Source organism: Sinocyclocheilus rhinocerous, unplaced genomic scaffold (assembly GCF_001515625.1).
Source record: "Sinocyclocheilus rhinocerous isolate Xijiao unplaced genomic scaffold, SAMN03320098_v1.1 scaffold226, whole genome shotgun sequence".
NCBI classification, from domain to species: domain Eukaryota; kingdom Metazoa; phylum Chordata; class Actinopteri; order Cypriniformes; family Cyprinidae; genus Sinocyclocheilus; species Sinocyclocheilus rhinocerous.
The window spans coordinates 552,340-573,367 of NW_015631726.1; the positions used below are offsets into that span (position 1 = coordinate 552,340).

At 36.6% G+C, this 21,028-nt stretch overlaps 1 protein-coding gene across 1 annotated transcript in view; it reads left to right on the plus strand.

Moving 5' to 3' along the window:
- Positions 1 to 941: 941 nt before the first annotated feature.
- Positions 942 to 21,028, plus strand: part of LOC107741925 (carbamoyl-phosphate synthase [ammonia], mitochondrial-like) — a 52,257-nt gene continuing 32,170 nt past the window's right edge. Inside the window, 26 exon segments of the mRNA XM_016554741.1 lie at positions 942 to 1,120; positions 1,258 to 1,367; positions 1,748 to 1,892; positions 2,317 to 2,406; positions 2,486 to 2,542; positions 2,631 to 2,723; positions 2,800 to 2,889; positions 2,971 to 3,099; positions 3,397 to 3,503; positions 3,696 to 3,837; positions 4,279 to 4,368; positions 4,551 to 4,592; positions 4,594 to 4,650; positions 4,761 to 4,856; positions 6,097 to 6,286; positions 6,374 to 6,531; positions 6,856 to 6,984; positions 7,593 to 7,737; positions 8,441 to 8,651; positions 9,663 to 9,861; positions 10,052 to 10,228; positions 11,871 to 11,989; positions 17,279 to 17,420; positions 17,502 to 17,567; positions 18,079 to 18,142; positions 18,281 to 18,462. Of these exon segments, the coding sequence (XP_016410227.1) occupies positions 1,028 to 1,120; positions 1,258 to 1,367; positions 1,748 to 1,892; positions 2,317 to 2,406; positions 2,486 to 2,542; positions 2,631 to 2,723; positions 2,800 to 2,889; positions 2,971 to 3,099; positions 3,397 to 3,503; positions 3,696 to 3,837; positions 4,279 to 4,368; positions 4,551 to 4,592; positions 4,594 to 4,650; positions 4,761 to 4,856; positions 6,097 to 6,286; positions 6,374 to 6,531; positions 6,856 to 6,984; positions 7,593 to 7,737; positions 8,441 to 8,651; positions 9,663 to 9,861; positions 10,052 to 10,228; positions 11,871 to 11,989; positions 17,279 to 17,420; positions 17,502 to 17,567; positions 18,079 to 18,142; positions 18,281 to 18,462 (3,123 nt within the window). The 5' untranslated portion in view covers positions 942 to 1,027.

The following is a 21,028-nucleotide window of genomic DNA, read 5'->3' on the forward strand; positions in this document are numbered from 1 at the left end:
AATTAAAAATTCCCCTTTTGCCTTTCATTCACATGTTTTTTCAAACAGGCAACAGACGGTGCTGGTATTTCACAAAAGTGTTGCCCAATCCCAATGCACATCCATCAGCTTAATTGAATCTTCACTCTCCCTCAAATTTTTTTTGTGTTCACATACCAAGTGCCATAAAAGTCACCAAGTTTCGTACCATTCTGGTGAAGCTACGATTTTTAAAAATTTAAAATGTAAAATTCTCCGGTCAGAAGTGACCGAAGACCACACAAGGGTTTTAATAGATGTTGTTATCAAATCAACTTACTATAAATGTTGCCATGCAGTTACCATAATAAAACTGCATTAATGCTATTAATCATTCTTATTTTAGTATTATTATATACTATTACAGTATTTATTAATATTTTGAATTAGCTTTAATTTTTTATATTTTCAGTTTTCATTTTAGTTTTAGTTTTAATGATTTGTTATGTTTTGTCATTTCTATTAGTTGAGTATGAGTTTTTTATTTTAAATTGAGTTTTTAGAAATGTAAGTATTTCAACAGACTTATTTCAGTTAGGCAAAATATCTAGTTTTCGTTTTATAAGTTTAGATTTTTCATCAATCATTTTATTTTATTTCAGGTTTTTTTTATTAAACGAAAAGATTTTAAAGGTTTTAGTTTTAGTTTCAAGTTTTCATAGTAATATATTTGAAAATATATCTTAAAATTAGAGTTGTGTAGTGTTGAATTATTTCATATGGAGGCCTAAACTGAACATGATTTACAGATTTAAAACGCTGATTATCGTCTTCAGCCATCGAAGTCAAACTGGCCAATCAGAGCACAGCGCGTTGAGTAAGCGATGAGAATGAGACTCTCGCGCTCCAGAGCTGATTTACAACTTCACTCACAGCGGCAGCAGGTGAACAGAGCGCGCTGCATTCACCAGTTCATGGACATTTTAAAAACCCTTTCATAGTTGATATTCACAGGCAGTTTGACAATAGCGCATATTATTAAGGAGAAAAGAAAACTTCTGGACAGAATATGTCAAAAATCTTAACAGTCTGTGGAGTTGCCAAATCATTGAGGCTGGGATGGCGCAACTGGAGAACTTCGACAAGATTGCTCAGCATGAAGGTGTGTTAACTGAGTTAATTGGTTGAGTGATACGAGGTAAAGAAGTTTTGGGGAAAACTGACAGTCTGCCTTACATTTGCTTGTTGTGTATCATGAATCCACACATTTGTTGCTCTTAAATACAGTCTGATTTCCAGGCTCAGACTGCGCACTTGGTGCTTGAAGATGGCACAAAGATGAAGGGCTACTCTTTCGGCCATGATCACTCTGCAGCTGGAGAGCTGGTCTTCAACACTGGACTAGTTGGGTAAGAAGGGACCCTCTGAATATGGTCATAGTGTTTTGGCAAAAGAGACAACTTCCCTGATGACAAATCACTGGCAACAATCATGTAAAAACATTTTCTAACCCGAGTCCAAATACTTCAGCTGTAACTCCTCCTAAATCTTTCAAGTGTTCAAGTCCTTCAGCCTGGCATCAGTCTACCAGCCATCCAGAACGCTCTTGCAGCCACATAGTTTTCAAAGTTAAAATCTCTTCTCAAAAGTTTTAGCTACATAACACCTAAATGCTTTATTTATTTATTTTGTCAAGTCAGTATTTCCAGTTTCCTTTTGTAGTTTTGAGATTATCATATTAGCTTTTAATATAAAAAGTATGGTCTTAAAGTTTGTGTATGATCTCCAGCTATCCTGAGGCTCTGACAGACCCCAGTTACAGAGGGCAGATCCTGACCCTCACCTACACCATTGTTGGAAACTACGGTGTTCCTAATACACAGCAACTGGATGAGCTGGGATTGAAGAAAAATGTGGAGTCTGATCGCATTCAGGTACTAGCAATGACACGATCACGAGTTTGATTCCTTATGGAATGCACAAAATGACAAAATATATACCTGGAATGCAGTATAAGTCATTTTTAGATACAATCATCTGCCAAATACATACAATTTAAAATAACAGTTTTATATGTTAAAGGGGTCATATGATGCTGCTAAAAAGAACATCTGACCCCTTTAATATATTTTAAAATTTAATTTATTACTTTGATGCCAAAGTTGAATTTTCAGCTGCCATTAGTCCAGTCTTCAGTTGTTTTAAATTGTAATACTTTTTCACAATATTGTTTTTTTCCCTGTATTTTTGATTACATAATTTTAGCCTTTGTGACTTTGAGACTTCTGTAAAAGCATTTATACGCAAATATTAGTGTATATTTAACCCTTATCTTTCCATATATTTTGTTGCTGGAAGGTGTCAGGACTGCTGGTTCAGGACTACAGTTCTGAGTACAGTCACTGGAACTCTGTCAAATCACTGGCACAGTGGCTTCAAGAGGAGAAGGTGGGTTTCCACATATTCTAATTTCTACTCACTTCCACAGTAAGTATTAAAAGCATATCTTTTTTCCCTGTGCTTGCAGGTGCCGGCTCTTTTTGGGATAGATACCAGGATGCTAACAAAGATCATTAGAGACAAGGTCAGCATACTACTTTGAAGTATGCAGTTTGTCCAGAATGATGCTTTAAATACATTCTGAAGGTTCCTATTGTTTTTCTTCGAATAAGGGTACCGTTTTGGGGAAGATTGAATTTGATGGACAGCCGGTGGAGATCACAGACCCAAACCAGAGAAATCTCGTAGCTGAGGTCTCAACCAAGGTAACCAGCATGCTTGGTCAATTTGCTGTGCATTACATTTTCAGTGAGTGTTCACCATGACTTTTCCTGCTTTAAGGATATTCAAGTGTTTGGGAAAGGCAATCCTATCAAAGTGGTTGCTGTTGATTGTGGAATCAAGCACAACATTATAAGACTACTTGTCAAGGTAAGGAATTGTGGTCTCTCCCCCTAGAAAGATGTGGAAGCAACAGGCAATATTTCAAGACTTTTCATTTTTATATCCTAGCGTGGAGCAGAAGTGCATTTAGTGCCATGGGACCAAGACCTGATGAGTTTGGAGTATGACGGTCTCTTCATCTCCAACGGCCCAGGAGATCCTTCACTGGCAAAGACCCTGATTCAAAATGTCCGCAAGGTACAGAATGAAAGATAGCATTGTCATCTGTGCATGTTATTTAAAAAAAAAAGAAAACATCTTTCATCTGAAATGACATTTAATTAAGCCATTCTGGTAACCAATAGTCAATTTTCTTATGTCATATTACAGAAGTAAAGTGGGTTGCGAACAACAGCTGGCACTGACTATTATTTAAATTGAAAAACAAATGAAAAAAAGATTAAATTCAGCCACACTAACTAATATGGATATTTGAAAATCAATAAATTGTCACACTATGTTTATCTTTCATCCTGCCATCATAATGACTGTCAGGTGCTGGAAACTGATCGTCCTCAGCCAGTGTTTGGTATTTGTATGGGGAATCAAATCACAGCGTTGGCAGCTGGTGCACAGCCTTATAAACTACCAATGGGAAACAGGTACAAATTATTATTATACAACATATTTTATGGTAAATAGACCATAATTTACTGATTATATGTCAAATTTGTTATAATGTGTGTCTGGGAATGAAATACAATGCAAAATTATTCTGGCAGAAGAAGAGAAAACTTAACTTTTGTCGTTTGTGTCCTTAGACTAATACAATTTTTTTTTCTCATTTTGTACAGGGGCCAAAACCAGCCAGTTGTGAACGTGATGACGGGCCAAGCTTTCATCACAGCTCAGAATCATGGGTATGGCATAGACAGCGAGTCCCTTCCTCCAGGCTGGAGTCCTCTCTTCATCAATGCAAATGATGGAACCAATGAGGTCTGGATTGAATTGTTCATAATTTAACCACCCCTGTGTCGTTCCAAACGAAAGACTTTCTCTCTTCCATGTAATACGGGTGAAAATGTGGATTTTTGGGTTGGCTTTTTTAATATAATGTCAGTAACAGGGACTCTGTCTGTCAGGCTCCAAAAAAAAAAAAAAGATACTTACTTTCATAAGTAATGAAAAGTTTTTCATTGTTGTGTGAACTTTTGCTTGAACTGTGACTGCCTGGTGAAAAATTAATTGCAAGAGCTTGGAAGGTTTTTTAGTAATGCATTTTGCTGTTAAAGTAACATACCTCAGCATTGGTTTAATGGTTATTCCAAATGAACTCTTAGGTTGTTTAGAAAAGCTTTATATGTGTAAAAAGCTTTGTTTTGTTTTGAGTGGAACCTGGGTTAGAGCCTAACACTGTTTTCTCTTTCTCTCTTTCAGGGCATTATGCATAAAACCAAGCCAGTGTTCACAGCTCAGTTCCACCCCGAGGCCAAAGGAGGACCCACAGACACAGAGTACCGCAGCACTGTCAGAGGATCGTGAAGAGTCTGATCTTTTTTGTTTTTCATGGCTGAATGTTCTCTCTTGATCATGTTGTGTTGAATCCTCTGTAGGGATTCATACATGGCTGCCCTACACAGCAGGGTGCTGATTATTTCATTAAAAACCAACCAGTGTACTTGAGCACTTTCTTCAATTATCTTTTATAGTTCCTGTTTGATGCTTTCATCTCTCTGATAAGGAATGGGAAGGAGGGGGAGCGTGGCATCTGTGATGCCAAAGAAACCTGCTGTTCCTCAGAGAATCCAGGTGGGGGAGACAAACTACATAAGTTGGATGTCCTGTCTGCATAGGATAGGATAGGTACTTTATTATGGTGTTGAGTACAGATACAGGTACTTTTTTGTTGTTTTTCCCAGGTGTCTAAAGTGTTGGTGCTGGGATCTGGAGGCCTGTCCATCGGTCAGGCAGGAGAGTTTGATTACTCGGGATCCCAGGCTGTTAAAGCTATGAAGGTGAGAAGTTTTGTTAATCTCTGCTAGTTGTGCCTCTTTTCAATAAATTCAGTACTTTTCGGACCTTTCAGGCCAAGTACCACCTTTGATCAGATCAGATCATCCAAGTATCACCTTTCCACAGACATTCTTGCCCTGAGTTTTTTTTTTTAACCATTAGCAGCAAATAGAGTCTTTTTGAGCACATTTTGTTGACAAAAAACACTTAGGCCATTGGTCTCAAACTCAATTCCTGGAGGGCCACAGCTCTGAACAGTTTAGCTCCAACCCTAATCAAACACACCTGATCCAGCTAATCAAGGTCTTCAGGATTACTAGAAACTTCCAAGCAGGTGTGAGTTGGAGCTAAACTCTGCAGAGCTGTGGCTCTCCAGGAATTGAGTTTGAGACCACTGGTTTAGGCCTTTGCATAAATTTCTATGCAGGTTCAAGATGGAGTATAGTAAGCTAGTTAGTGCTAGTTTTTTTTGCAGCTTTGCTACCCTTAGATGCGTTGTTCATCAACAAAAATGCTTGCTGGTAAAGCTAGTTGGGACACTAGCACATCAGCATCCAAAACAAAATGGCAGGGCAAATTTAAGGCCTGTTAGTAACACACATAATGCCATATTTTTTATTATTATCAATTCTGAAAATCTCTGAAATCTCTCTGAGTTTTTTTTTCCTGGCTTTTGGTGAGTCTTTGTCAGTATTAGTATATAAATAATACTAAAATAACAGTGTTTAGTAATTTTCCCCCCTTATTTTTATATTTTAATTTTATTTTTACTTTCAGTTTTAATCATTTTGTTATGTGCTTTTGTCATTTTTATTAGATTTTGTTTCAGTGCAAATTTATTTTTATAAATTTTTTGTTTTTGTTTTAGCAGTTTTAGTAATTAAACTTTTCAATTAGTTTCCAAGGCAAAATTTCTAAATTAGATTCTTTTCATGTAATTTAAATATTTTATTTTATTTTGGCTTTAATTCAATTTTTTTTTTATAAATATTTTTAGTTTTAGGTAACAATAACAACATCAGTGTGTGTGTTCACTATATGTATATGTAGCCTAGTTTATTTTTTCAAATATTTTTAGGTTTTTTTTTTTTTTTTTAAATTGTAACATTTTCCAGAAAAGAGTTGTACATTTTCCACAATCACATCGTGTACCACAGTTTGAGAACCACTGACCTACTTGAAGCCACAGTACAGGTGTTCTTGCTCACAGCAGTGTTTCTTATTCCTTGTTTCTGTCTACAGGAGGAAAACCTACAAACTGTGCTGATTAACCCCAACATTGCCTCGGTACAGACTAACGAGGTTGGCACCAAGCAGGCAGACTCTGTGTACTTCCTGCCCATCACTCCTGAGTTTGTAACAGAGGTGATCAAGGTAGAGAGACCCGACGGCATCCTGCTCTCCATGGGAGGACAGACGGCTCTCAACTGCGGTGAGCATTCAGCATCAAACTTGATCAAATTCACCAACACTGAAAGGCTTGATTGATGGTGCATTATGTTCCTGTCCATTGTGTCAGGGGTGGAGCTCTTTCAGAGTGGCGTCCTGCAGAAGTATGGAGTGCAAGTTTTGGGCACACCTGTGGAGTCCATCATGGCCACTGAGGACCGGCAACTCTTTTCAGACAAACTAATGGGGATCAATGAAAAAATTGCTCCCAGTATGGCTGTTAAAACAGTGAGATGGATATTTGCAAAATGTGTCACTGCTCACAAGTTGTGATTCCAAAAACCTTTCATTGTAGATCAGGGCTGTCCAAACTCGGTCCTGCAGAGTTTAGCTCCAACTTGCCTCAACACACCTGACTGGAAGTTTCTATGCCTAGTAAGAGCTTGATTAGCTGGTTCAGGTGTGTTTAATTAGGGTTGGAGCTAAACTCTGCAGGACACCTGCCCTCCAGGACCGAGTTTGGACAGCCCTGTTGTAGATGCTACGTTTGGACACTGTTTGAAAAGATTTTTGTTGGTGATTATTTTACTGATAACCGTTTTTGTCTGGAAGGTGGCAGATGCCTTGAAGGCAGCAGATGAGATTGGCTACCCTGTCATGCTGAGATCAGCTTATGCCCTGGGCGGCCTTGGCTCAGGCCTGTGTGCTAATAAAGAGAAGCTAGAGGACACTGCTCGCAAGGTAAGCACTGTAAAACATGAAATAACATGATGTTAATTCATTCCATTAATGCTGGTGCTCTGAATTTAAAAGTTATCTGCTTTATGATCAGGTATAGGGCAAGAAAGCTTAATGTTTGTTCCTGAACAAAGAGAGGTTTATTAAAGGTTGTTTGATGTTTTATATATTTTATATAACTTATACATTTTTATATTTTATATACACTAAAAATAGTTTTTATTTTTTTCACCAATGTCCACTAATAATATTAGTTTTTTTGTGCCAAATATTTTAACTATTTTTAAATGGACTTTTTTTTCACCTTTCATGTTTTAAAGACACTAAAATACATTTTTAACTTATTTGTCTGCTGTCGGGTCCAATAGAATTTTTAACTGCTTCATCTATCAATAAACCCGCTTTTTTGTAGCTTAAAGTCTCAATAAATGCTGTTTTTTTCACTGGGTATGAAATTGAGTTCTGAAAGCTAGGGTATGTGTTCATAGCACACTCTTTTACCTCTAGAAGATCAAGGAAAATTTGATTCCTCTTGATATGACTGCTTTCGAGATGGTTTGGCATCATGAAAGTGGGTTAAGTCCATTCACTCTTGCTCTGTTCTGTTACAGGCCCTGGCCATGAGCAGCCAGATCCTGGTGGAAAAGTCCCTGCTGGGCTGGAAGGAAGTGGAATATGAGGTGGTTAGAGATGTTGCTGATAACTGCGTCACTGTCTGCAATATGGAGAACTTTGACCCTCTGGGTATCCATACAGGTACCATACTGTCTATGTAGAACATGATCTTGCTTGCAGGTTAGTGATGTTATGCTCAATGTTTTGTTACATTATTCTGAAAATAAAGAGGTGAGGTTTGTTTTTTGTGTTATAAAAAAAAAAATGAAATTATATATTTGAGAATTTTTTTTTAGTACACATTTTAAATCTATTATAATATTTGAAATATGTTTACATTTTAAGCCTTTAATTAAATATATTTATATTAATATAACACATTATAAGGTTAGTTTAGGTTGTCAAATGGAATTAATTTTCCATTCAGAAAACTCCACTTATATTGATAATAAAAAAAGAAATTAAAAATGAAATCATTTTGAAAATATTGATCAAGACTTGCATGTATTCAGGGTGTAAGGAAAGCATTTTAGTACTTTTTTACCTCAATGGTTACATTATTTGACTGTTTTTAATGTAGTCATTAAATCAAAACTGTTTTTGAGAATTTATTTCCCATTTTTTTAAATGAAATCAAAAATTATATTTTTAAGAACGTGGTACATGCGTTAAACAAGATTTTTTTTCTCCTTTTCATCGTCCTTGACATTGACCCCTGCATGCACGCATCCATATTCATAACCCATAAAGCCATGTGAGTTTAAACACCAGTTACATCGCATGAGGACATGCATTGTAAATTCTCAAGAGCTTCAGTTAATAGCCCTTTCTGGTCATCCCAAAGGTGACTCCATCATGGTTGCACCCAGCCAGACTCTGTCCAATGAGGAATACCACATGCTGAGAGAGACTGCTATTAAAGTAGTGCGTCATCTGGGCATTGTGGGAGAGTGCAATATCCAGTATGCCCTGCATCCGTCCTCTCTGGAGTACTGTATCATTGAGGTGAATGCCCGCCTCTCCAGAAGCTCAGCACTGGCGTCCAAAGCCACAGGGTGAGATGATATGTCAGTATTTTTAAAGTACTGTATATAGGTATGCAAGCATTATGGGTGCTTAGTTATGTCTTTAGGGACCTCACTGCATTGTATTTGAGTTCATTTAACACTGTATAGATACAGATTTAAGAGTACATTCTTTGGCTTGGTTAGAGTTTTACCTGCAAAACAGACGTTTCTCTGTGATCAGCTAAAGGTGTCAGTTTCACACCGTCGTTGGTTTTGCGTTTTTTTTTTTGTCACCAAAATATTGAGAACTGACTGCAGCCAAAGTTCTGTGTATGTTGAGAGCCAGACTCTAAAAAACACCCACCCACCACTCTGTCTGTTCAGTGTGAAATTAATCCATATCCTTTGAAATTATTGATGCCACACGCTCTGTAAGAAGACACAAATTGTGTGGAATAAACAGAACAGATTTTGTTGTTTTATAAAAAGATCAGTGTGAAGAGGCAAAAATAGTTTTAATACCTTGTGGAGCAATTTTTTCCCCCTACAAATCACTATGGAGAGTTTTTTGGAAAGCATTGTTCTTTAAACTACTGAGGGCAGGTTTATTACTAAATCTCAAGAGGAAAAATTAAGTAATTTTATTTAAGATTATTAATTTAGGTACTTTTCTTTTTTTAAACAGCTGTTAATTCTTTAATAGAAATACAAGTAGTCACAAATTAGATAATGGTTGACATACAGAAAGTGAATGGAGGTTATAAATAAATGGCATAGCTTAGATAGTTTGGTCTTGGAAATGTATAGCATTTTTGGTATCTTGACAAACTGGAACACGGTTTGAGACGCTGCTGAGATCTTTCTGAAACTCGAGAAGGAGACACAAGTGAAATGAAATGACAAAAGTCACAATTTGCTCTCCATGAAATATCTCAACTGTTTCTCCTAGACAGCAGTGACATTTAAAAAGTTTTTCATATTTAATGAATATAAGCTGCAGTTACTATTGTTTTATTATTGTAGAAAACGTTACTCTACTTTCTGACTCTTTCTCACTAGGTATCCGCTAGCATTTGTAGCTGCTAAACTAGCACTCGGCATCCCACTGCCGGACATAAAGAATGCAGTGTCGGAGCAGACCACGGCCTGTTTTGAGCCCAGTTTGGATTATATTGTCACCAAAATACCTCGCTGGGATCTGGACCGTTTCCACGGGATGTCTCGGGAGATCGGCAGTGCCATGAAGAGTGTTGGAGAGGTGTGAGTTGCCATGGCGACTGAACACTGCTGCTTTCTAACACAGATTAAAACTAATCCAGAACCAAATTATGATTTTGATCCTTCGTTGCCAATTTTATTTATGTCTGTATCACAGTTAATTCAGTGCTGTTGACTTACAGAAATAGAAAGACTTCTGTCTCCAACCTCTAATTTTCCTCCCCTCACAGGTCATGGCAGTTGGCCGAACCTTTGAGGAGAGCATCCAGAAGGCTTTGCGTATGTGCCACCCCTCAGTGGACGGCTTTGTACCGCGTCTGCCTCTGAAAAGAGCCTGGGCAGAGCAGAGAGACCTTCAGCGAGAGCTATCGCTGCCTTCAAGTACTCGTATCTTCTCCCTCGCCCAGGTGTGACCCAGAGCATTAAGAGAAGTGCATTAGTGTCTAGATGATAGATTCTGATTGTGTTCGAGTCAATATAACAGCCATGTTTAATTCAGGCTCATGATTTATGAATCAATGAGACAGCAGTTTTTACATCTGTCCTAACCCTTTGTGTCCAGGTTAGATGGTGTATATACTCTACCATATAGAAGTTTGGGGTCAGTATGTTTTATTATTATAATTTTTTTAAAGAAATTAATACTTTTATCTTTTATTCAGCAAGGATGCATTCAGTTGATCAAAATTACTGTACAAATATCTATAAATGCTGTTCTTTTGAACTTTATATTAAAGAATCCTGGAAAAAATGTTTCATGGTTTCCACAAAAATAGTAGGTTGCAAAACTGTTTTCAATATCGATAATACAAATAAATGTAAGAGTAATGTAAATGTAATGGCTGATGAAAGCTTCACCATTCAGCTTGACCATTACAGAAATAAATTACATTTTAAAGTAATCTATTGAATATATAATATTGAAATAGATTATTTAAAATTGTAACAATATTTCAAAATATTACTTTTTTTTTTACTGCATTTGTCAAATACAGCCTTGGTGAGCATAAGAGACATTAAAAATATTCAGAAACATTAAAAAAAATGTACTGACCCCACACTTTTGAAAGGTAGTTTAATTGATTGTGTCCTGTTTTAGCTAAAATTATCTGGATACAATTTTATAATACTATAAAAATTTACTAAATTGAATGCAATTAACTATGATATATTCATCAGAGTTGATTCCCGAGCCAAAGAAAATGGCAAAACTACGTTAGGAGATAGTAATTCAGTGCAAAAGGTCAGGTAAATATCCTTTGGGAGTTTAAGATCACGTAAACCTTAATTTTAAAGAATTATTTTATGAAATCCTTGATTCTGATTGGTTAGTCACAGAATTTTGTGGTCAAATATTTTAGTTTTGTAAGACCACTTAAGTGTAGAATTATCCTATTGTCACCGATTTCCTAGGTTCTAAGTGAACTGTTTCCTCTCTCATTTTTCTGTTTACATTTAAATCAATGTTTTGTGTCAGTGTGTGTGCAAAATAACCCCCTTCAGGTTGATACAACACCCTTCTGTATCTCCTGGGCATTCATTAAAAATTCAAATTACCTGTCTGCCTAAAGAGAAAACGGTCTACTTTTCGTCAATGTGTCATGTGAGTGTCAAATGAACACGTTGATGTTGGCAGATTTATTAAGGAATAATAGGGCAAATCCTATCAAGACATGAGACATCAATAACTCTCAAGGTTGGTCTCGCTTGTAGTACTGGATGTTACTTTGATGTTAGTCTCCAGGCACATCATTTCATTCAGAGCAGGTTATGCCTCCTATTAAGCAGACAGGCTATTAAGTGCTGTGTCCCGATTGGCCAGAAGCCCGTCTATGGCAACAGCCAGTTACAGCTCATTGGGCTTTGCTCTGTATTCAAGGGACACCACAGGCTAACAGCCAACAATCAAGAGCCATTATTTCTCATTTAACAATGACCCAACAATTTCTTGTAGATCACAATCATTTATTAGAAAAGCCTGTTTATGTTCATGCCATTTATAGTATTGCATGCTGATTTGAGGCATTGTTGATTGTTCTGTTTCTCAAGGCCCTTCACAGTGGTGTGACCGTTGATCAGATCCATGACCTCACTGCCATAGACAAATGGTTCCTGCACAAACTGAAGCACATTACTGCGATGGAGCAGCTCCTGGGTCAGTATAACAGGTGAGAGACTAACAAATACATTCAGACGCGCATAACTGATATTCATAGACAGAACTGCACACCGCTTGACCATCAAACTTAAGTACACGGCAGCAAAATTAAAAAGTTAATCACCACTATTTTTCTGTATTCTTTTTTGAAAACATTATTATTATTATTGGTGATGGTCAGAGAGAGCTTGTATGTATTAAAGTACAAGAGGGTAAATATCATATTACTTGTCAAAATCATATCCCGATCATTGTCAAAATCACTGGAAATGAATAATGAATATTTTGCCTGTTGAAAATTAAGCCTATTTTATTTCATTTCATTGCATTACAGCAATTATATAACAGATAAAATAACTAACACATTTTATTACTGTAATTCTGAAGTCATTCTCATTAGTGTAATGCTGTATTTACATTACAATACCTTTCTCCCCATCCTGGCACAAACGGCTCGATTTGTTCCGGGTTTGATGAAGGCCCGCCTTCCGAAAAACGAAATGTGATGTGATTGGTTAGCTATCCCAGTGCGTTGTGATTGGCGAACAGCTTAGACGGTGTTTCAGTACTGCCCCACCCCCTGCCAAAGCAGCAAGTTTAGTTAAGGACCAGCCCAGCCTAAATCATGTTTTATATAGGATGTCAACAACTGCTTAAAAATAACTGCATTTACTATGTACAGATAAGTGCATATGTACTATTTTTTATTGTTATTTAATTGTAACATTATAACATGAATTGCAGTGAAACTGTTATACAGTTGAATTTATTTATATACCATAGTCCAGTGTTTCCCAGGCGGTATATATATATATATATATATATATATATATATATATATGCAAACTCATTCTCTGCCAGCAGGAGGCGCTGTTGGAGTGGTAGAGATCAAGGTTTCCCCGGTAACGGCTGTACACAAAGCAGTGCTCCGCTCAAAAAACACTGCTTTATCAGACATTGCATGCAAGATTAAATGAAAATGACATCCAATTTTCTGAAGACAGTTGGTTTCCTTCAGAAATACAGTGATATAAAAACACCCGCACTCAATTTATGGGAAACACTGTAGTCTCATAATTGAAGTGTAAATTCTGCAGATTACATCATTGTCCAGTATTGTACTGTCAGCAATTTATTATAAAAACGTTTTCATAATTGTAACATACATATTTACATACATAATTATTCAGGTGCATGACAGTGTAATAACTTGCGAAGACTTGAGGCTACAGCAGCACTTCTTCGTAGTTGTCTTGTCTGATGCACTCAACCAAGCGTTCTAACCACGACCTCGCCCCTCCCCACCCCCCAACCATTCGAATTTCCGTAGGCGGGAATTATTTTAATGATATTTTAATGGGCCGCTTTGTGATATCACAAAACCCGGAAAACAAATGCTGTGTTCGTTGTAGTTCTTGAAAAGGGATTTTTAAAAAAACGAAATATCTCCCTTTGGAGTGGACTTTGAGATTTGAAAGTTTGAAGATCTTTTTTATGCCCAAACATACACACTACACACTGACTAAAATTCAAAAAGTGCAAAAAGTGAATAGGACCCCTTTAAAAATGGCTGTATTACAAAAAAAGAAAAATGTCTGGATGCATTATATGCATTATAATTTGGGATAAAAAATAGGTTTAGTTGTAAAACATAATGCTTCAATGCAAAATATCTTAATGGTTCTATAAATATCAAAATATCATGCAAAATCATTGTGTAACTTAATGCATAATGCATTAATATACAGGATCTTGATTCTGATCGGTCGGGTGCAATTCAGGTGTGGTCATACATTTTTGTTTAATGACCACTGAAGTGTATAATTGACTGGTTGTTCCTGACAACCAATTTCCAGTACTTTGCCTACTTCTCAGATTCACTCAAGCCATATTCTGATAGAACACTTGCTCAGAGTATAGCTTAAAAGCATAGCCACCGTCTAGAGCAGGGGTGCCCAAACTCGGTCCTGGAGGGCCGGTGTCCTGCAGAGTTTAGCTCCAACTTGCCTCAACACACCTGCTGGTAAGTTTCTAGTATGCCTATAAGAGCTTGATTAGCTGCTTCAGGTGTGTTTAATTGGGGTTGGAGCTAAAATCTGCAGGACACTGGCCCTCCAGGATCGAGTTTGGGCACCCCTGGTCTAGAGCCAGGGTACTCAACAGGCCTGCTTCATGCTGAAGGATAATGTATTTTTATTACAATTTGCGCTCAAAATATTAGGCAGTTTGATTTTACGTAAATATATTTATTAAATTATTATTAATTAAATGTAGCGTTGTCCAACAAAAGAGGACATTTAATAACATGATTTTACTCAACATCAACATCAGTTGAGTGTTTAAAATGACTTTATTTTGTGATCTGATGTGTGCTTTTTGTCACAGAACGAGGCAGAAAATATTCAATAGTGTAATAAAGGCTATGTCAATTAGCATTGGATTATAAATTTACTTTATTATGAAAATACCAGAGATAACTTGAAGAACACAGATAAACCAAATTGTCACGTAGTTTTTTTTTTTTCCGTCTTCATCAGTTCAAGCGCTTATCTTCATTTTGTTTAGTTACAGCGGTAGCTGTATACCTTTGCCCATATTAGGGATTTTCTGGAGCCCCATCAGTTCTTTCACTTCTGTGATTCATATGTGGAGTTTCTGCGCGCCAGTATGATGTATGAATGAAACGGTTTACATGTGTTTAGTGTTCGGTGATGTGCACTCCGCCCTTTATTTGGGCTTAAATATGAAAAATAATACTTCAAGTAAAGAAATTTGTGAACTATATTTGCTCAAGAATTTTTTGAGTTTTAGCATTTGGAGTTTGTTCATTACACTGTTTGAGTATGAATGCATTTTTTGCATCAATATAGCAAAACAAACTTAGGACAAGTAGGACAAATGTGCCCCAAATAGGACAAGGACAAGGCCCTTCACATTTTATGTGGTTTAAATGCAGCCCGCTTGGCCTCTGAACTTGAGTACCCCTGGTCTAGAGCATAACCTGAGCTCGAGCTCGTTCTGTAGTTAAGGACTCAAAAATCTAAGATTGAACCTTCAGGTCTGACTAAAATTCAAAAAGTGAAAAAGCATAATAGGACCCCTTTAAAAATGGCTGTATTACAAAAAAAGAAAAATGTCTGGATGCATTATAATTATGAGAATTTGGGATAAAAAATAGGTTTAGTTGTAAAACATAATGCTTCAATGCAAAATATCTTAATGGTTCTATAAATATCAAAATATCATGCAAAATCATTGTGTAACTTAATGCATAATGCATTAATATACAGGATCTTGATTCTGATCGGTCGGGTGCAATTCAGGTGTGGTCATACATTTTTGTTTAATGACCACTGAAGTGTATAATTGACTGGTTGTTCCTGACAACCAATTTCCAGTACTTTGCCTACTTCTCAGATTCACTCAAGCCATATTCTGATAGAACACTTGCTCAGAGTATAGCTTAAAAGCATAGCCACCGTCTAGAGCAGGGGTGCCCAAACTCGGTCCTGGAGGGCCGGTGTCCTGCAGAGTTTAGCTCCAACTTGCCTCAACACACCTGCTGGTAAGTTTCTAGTATGCCTATAAGAGCTTGATTAGCTGCTTCAGGTGTGTTTAATTGGGGTTGGAGCTAAAATCTGCAGGACACTGGCCCTCCAGGATCGAGTTTGGGCACCCCTGGTCTAGAGCCAGGGTACTCAACAGGCCTGCTTCATGCTGAAGGATAATGTATTTTTATTACAATTTGCGCTCAAAATATTAGGCAGTTTGATTTTACGTAAATATATTTATTAAATTATTATTAATTAAATGTAGCGTTGTCCAACAAAAGAGGACATTTAATAACATGATTTTACTCAACATCAACATCAGTTGAGTGTTTAAAATGACTTTATTTTGTGATCTGATGTGTGCTTTTTGTCACAGAACGAGGCAGAAAATATTCAATAGTGTAATAAAGGCTATGTCAATTAGCATTGGATTATAAATTTACTTTATTATGAAAATACCAGAGATAACTTGAAGAACACAGATAAACCAAATTGTCACGTAGTTTTTTTTTTTTTCCCGTCTTCATCAGTTCAAGCGCTTATCTTCATTTTGTTTAGTTACAGCGGTAGCTGTATACCTTTGCCCATATTAGGGATTTTCTGGAGCCCCATCAGTTCTTTCACTTCTGTGATTCATATGTGGAGTTTCTGCGCGCCAGTATGATGTATGAATGAAACGGTTTACATGTGTTTAGTGTTCGGTGATGTGCACTCCGCCCTTTATTTGGGCTTAAATATGAAAAATAATACTTCAAGTAAAGAAATTTGTGAACTATATTTGCTCAAGAATTTTTTGAGTTTTAGCATTTGGAGTTTGTTCATTACACTGTTTGAGTATGAATGCATTTTTTGCATCAATATAGCAAAACAAACTTAGGACAAGTAGGACAAATGTGCCCCAAATAGGACAAGGACAAGGCCCTTCACATTTTATGTGGTTTAAATGCAGCCCGCTTGGCCTCTGAACTTGAGTACCCCTGGTCTAGAGCATAACCTGAGCTCGAGCTCGTTCTGTAGTTAAGGACTCAAAAATCTAAGATTGAACCTTCAGGTTTTCAGTTACAACTCTGATATTTAACCAATAGACTACTTTCAGGTGAGCGCTGACCTCTTTAAGCACAGTATGGTGTGAAGTCTCCCATTTGGTGCGTGGGATAGTGAGGACTGGTTGTCTCTGTCCATTGCTACTGACACTCTACTGTCTCACACTCCTGCTGGTTTTAATGCTCTTTACTTTAATAAACAATGGTCAGATTTAAACCCGGACCAGTACATATACTGAGGGCTTGCTGAGTTTTTTTAGCTATTTTTTATATGAGAATAGATCAAAGAGTTTTAATCACCTGAATTGTTTTATGTCTATACAGAGCTTATAAAAAATGAATGTTAAGGAAGAAAAATCCACAAGTTTTGATTCCAGTTCCGTTTGATCTTTGTTCAAATGTTGTATTGATTTAAAAATAAGTATTAAGCATCTTTAGCCAGGATTTTTCTTTTTTTATATTTTCTTTCCTTCCATGTACACTGAAGCTTGAACTTTCTGATGATCAAAGGTTCACAGTTTGCTATTTATCTTAAAAACATTTTTCCTCTAATGATTTTGCATGTATTTAAAAAAAAAAAAAAAAAACAGCTTAGAAAACGCTCTGTAACCAAGCAGTACAGTGAAATAAATAGTTAATATTCTAAGTTTTAGGGTCAGCGCATACTGTATGTCTTGAGTTTCTTAACCCATTTTCCGCCCTCAGCGCCACAGTGCCGAGAGATCTACTTCTGAAGGCCAAGATGGATGGTTTCTCAGACCGACAGGTTGGCCAGGCTATGAACATCTCAGAGGGAGAAGCTCGGGTGCTCAGGCTCAACCAGAACATCAGACCTTGTGTCAAACAGGTTTGAACCCATTGCCAGAAATATCTGTTTGATTATAATGACCTTTGCTTCATGATAAATGTTTCTTGTGCTTACTTTCAGATTGATACACTTGCTGCTGAATACCCTGCAGCCACCAATTATTTGTATTGCACTTACCATGGTCAGGTAAACCACTCTGTCCAACCTTTATATAGGGTCTTTGATGGTTGAAGCATCGGGCATTTTGTCCAGTTCCCCGTCTAGACTTTTCCACAGTATTTTTCTAGACAATTTTATTACACAAGAGAAACTAAGGGAAAGCTTTAGTAGCATGATTGTTAACATTTACAGTATTTCTAAATCATTAGAGCACCTAAATGCACAATACAGAAAATAAGGTGGATTTAATAAATAAATAAGTTGAAAAGGGAAAATAAGATTTAAAAAAATTATTTAATCTAAAATTATTTAAAATTATTACAATTGTTTAATTTAAAATTAAACAAAACCAAAACACAAAAATCTGTAAATAAATTTAATAAATTAATACAGTTTTGAAATTCATTGTGGAAGTTGGCACTCGTGACATGACGTGACATAAAATAAAATTACAATTTTACAATTCATTATGAAGATTGGAGCTTGTGGTATGTATATGTGTGAGGATGAACCCAATTTTGGTTTGTCCTTCTAACAGGAGCATGACTTGGATTTTAAGGATCGTGGTATCATGATTGTGGGTTGTGGTCCATATCACATTGGTGAGATCAAATCTTTTTTTACCTGATCATCCTCTGATTTTCATTTCACCAACACATTCATGTATAATCTTCATTAGTTTTAATGAGCAATTAGTGCAAGAGTGGGTCAGGGCAGCGTTTCACTCTACCCCACCACAGGCAGCAGTGTGGAGTTTGACTGGTGTGCGGTGTCAAGCATTCGTGCCCTTAGACAGATGGGCAAGCATACAGTGGTGGTGAACCATAACCCAGAGACGGTCAGTACGGACTTTGATGAGTGTGACCGTCTGTACTTTGAGGAGTTAACCCTGGAGCGCATCCTGGACATCACACAGCAGGAGGTGAGAGGTCAAAGTTCAGCCTGTGCACCTGGTGCCTTTAAGTAACTGAAAGGTATTATTCACTTTCATATTTGACAAGGACATTATGATATGGTCCCATTTCTGAAAATTGTATTGTAACGTGAAGAGTTCTTGATCTAAAATCTGATTGGTTGAGTGAGGCTAAGTTAGTGTATTGCGATTTTATTATTACCAGTACATGTAATTATTTGAAATGCGTCTTTTGCTGGCATTTAAAAAAAAACATCTTGAAAAGTAAACTTTGTCAAGACATTTGTTCTAGCTTGCACAGCTTGACAAAGCCTGGTTTGTGTCACCATTGTGTTTAAAAATCTATTTTTCATAAAGGAATACTGTAGATGTAGTTTTTATTACATTTTGATTGTATACTATGAGAAAAGCATAAAAAATAGAACAGACTGAAAGACTGTGTCGTGTTTGGTGCAGTGTTATTTTACCCTAGTAAAAAAATCTTATGCCATAATTTATTTAAAATACATTTATTTCATACTAAGTACAGTGTAAACATAAAATCCATTAACATATTTATTGACATATCACATAAGACTTACTGATATAAACATTATTTGCATTGTTTCTTCATCGCACAATGCACATTTCTTAATATTATTCCTAAAATGTTTTAATATCACTATTTATAAGGATTGCATGATCTCTGTATATCAGTCTTTATAATTTTTTAAAATTGTTAACAGTAACACTGGTTTGGTGGACAATTATTTACGTAGTTAAATATTTTGACATTGTAGGGAAAATAGTATTGTTCCAATAATAGTACAGGCATTGTAAAGCCTAATATGAAGCGTATGCATTGACGTTATACTAAACATATTTTTGTTCACCACACCTGCGTCCCAAAAAATGTTGCTGATCTTATCAGGCTGCCTGCTACCATTTTTGAGCTGTAGAAATAGATTTTCCCCCATTTTGTTCCCTGCCTCATAAGAAATAACCTGCTTAATACAAAAGAGTTAATGTGTTTTTTTTCACTGTTGAAAAAGTAGCAGTGTCCTTTATAAAACCGGCAGCAGACAGTCTGTAGAATGCAAGCAATTCCTTATTTTCTTCTGTGATGTTCAGCAATGTGTGACTGTAGACAAGAGCCGACTGGTCTTAATATGAATATCACAGCAGGACTAACTCCACTGCTGCCGCCACCAGCGTTAGACTGTTTATGCAGCCAGTGCTATACAAACAACATCATGTGTTTCCACTGCATATTAATTCTTTAATGCCTGGACTGGCATTTTAAAATCTCATCACATTTTGAAAAAGTGATATTCAAGCACAACAGTGATGGCACACGTTTTCAGCTGCATTGCTTCTTGAAATAGTTTTCCCATTCTTTTTCTTCATAGGCATTTCAAAAGGAATCACAACATTACAGCATTTGATTCTAAGCATTACATGTTTTTGAAAACCAGAAAAATAGATATGCAATGTTCAGAATAGCGTACTACTATTCTGTATTATTCCTGCCGTAAATGCTGGTATGGTATGTTTGCTGGCATGTTACAGCATGCAGATTCAAAAATACAATACGATCGATAGTACAGTATACTGTTAATAGCTTTAAGTTATTAACACTATAACCATTTTTAGGGCTGCATGATAATGAAGAAAAATATGATATGTGATAACTTGTTAAATAATATGAAATGCAATACAATGCTGTAGGTGTGTAAAATACATTGAAATTATATTTAAAAAGTGATATAAACAACATAGATGACTTATCTCCTCACACTGGTTTGCTATGCAAATGCATATTGTGATTTGTACATTTGCGATTATTTGCGATATTTTTATATATAATACATTCTCAGCAGCCCTATACTTATGTCATTTGAAAAGTTTTCTGCGCATGAGCAGTCGCTGCCAAGCTATTTTGCTGCAGTTCTGTTTCCACGGTAACATAAACTTCTGTGATTGGTCATTCTTCAGTATTATGTGAAGAGCAGTTCTTCACCGGGATTTTGGCAATTAAAAAAATTGTTGAATAAAGTTGAAATCACACTGCTACAGAATCCTATACCATCACTTTAAGGGGTCATATGATGCTGCTAAAAAGAACATTATTTGGTGTAATGAAATGTGTTTATGCGGTTTAAGGTTAAAAAAACACATTATTTTCCACATACTGTACATTATTGTTTCTCCTCTATGCCCCGCCTTTCTGAAACGCGTCGATTTTTACAAAGCTCATCGGTCTGAAAAGCGAGGTGTGCTCTGATTGGCCAGCTATCCAGTGCGTTGTGATTGGCCGAATACCTCAAGCGTGTGACGGAAATGTTACACCCCTTACCATATTGTGATGCCCTGTACGGCTGGAGCGACGAGACAAAAACCTTAAAACCCATTATAAATGAGGCATTTGCATCCCCATCCAGTGGGGACATAATTACACATTATAATGACTTGTACTGTCTTTTTACGGGTTGCGTTGCATCGCGCCGCGTAAATATAAAACCATGTCTGCATTTGTTATCAGAGAAACGACAAACAACAAGCGTTACTCTACACTGCTCAAAACTCGCGCTTGAAT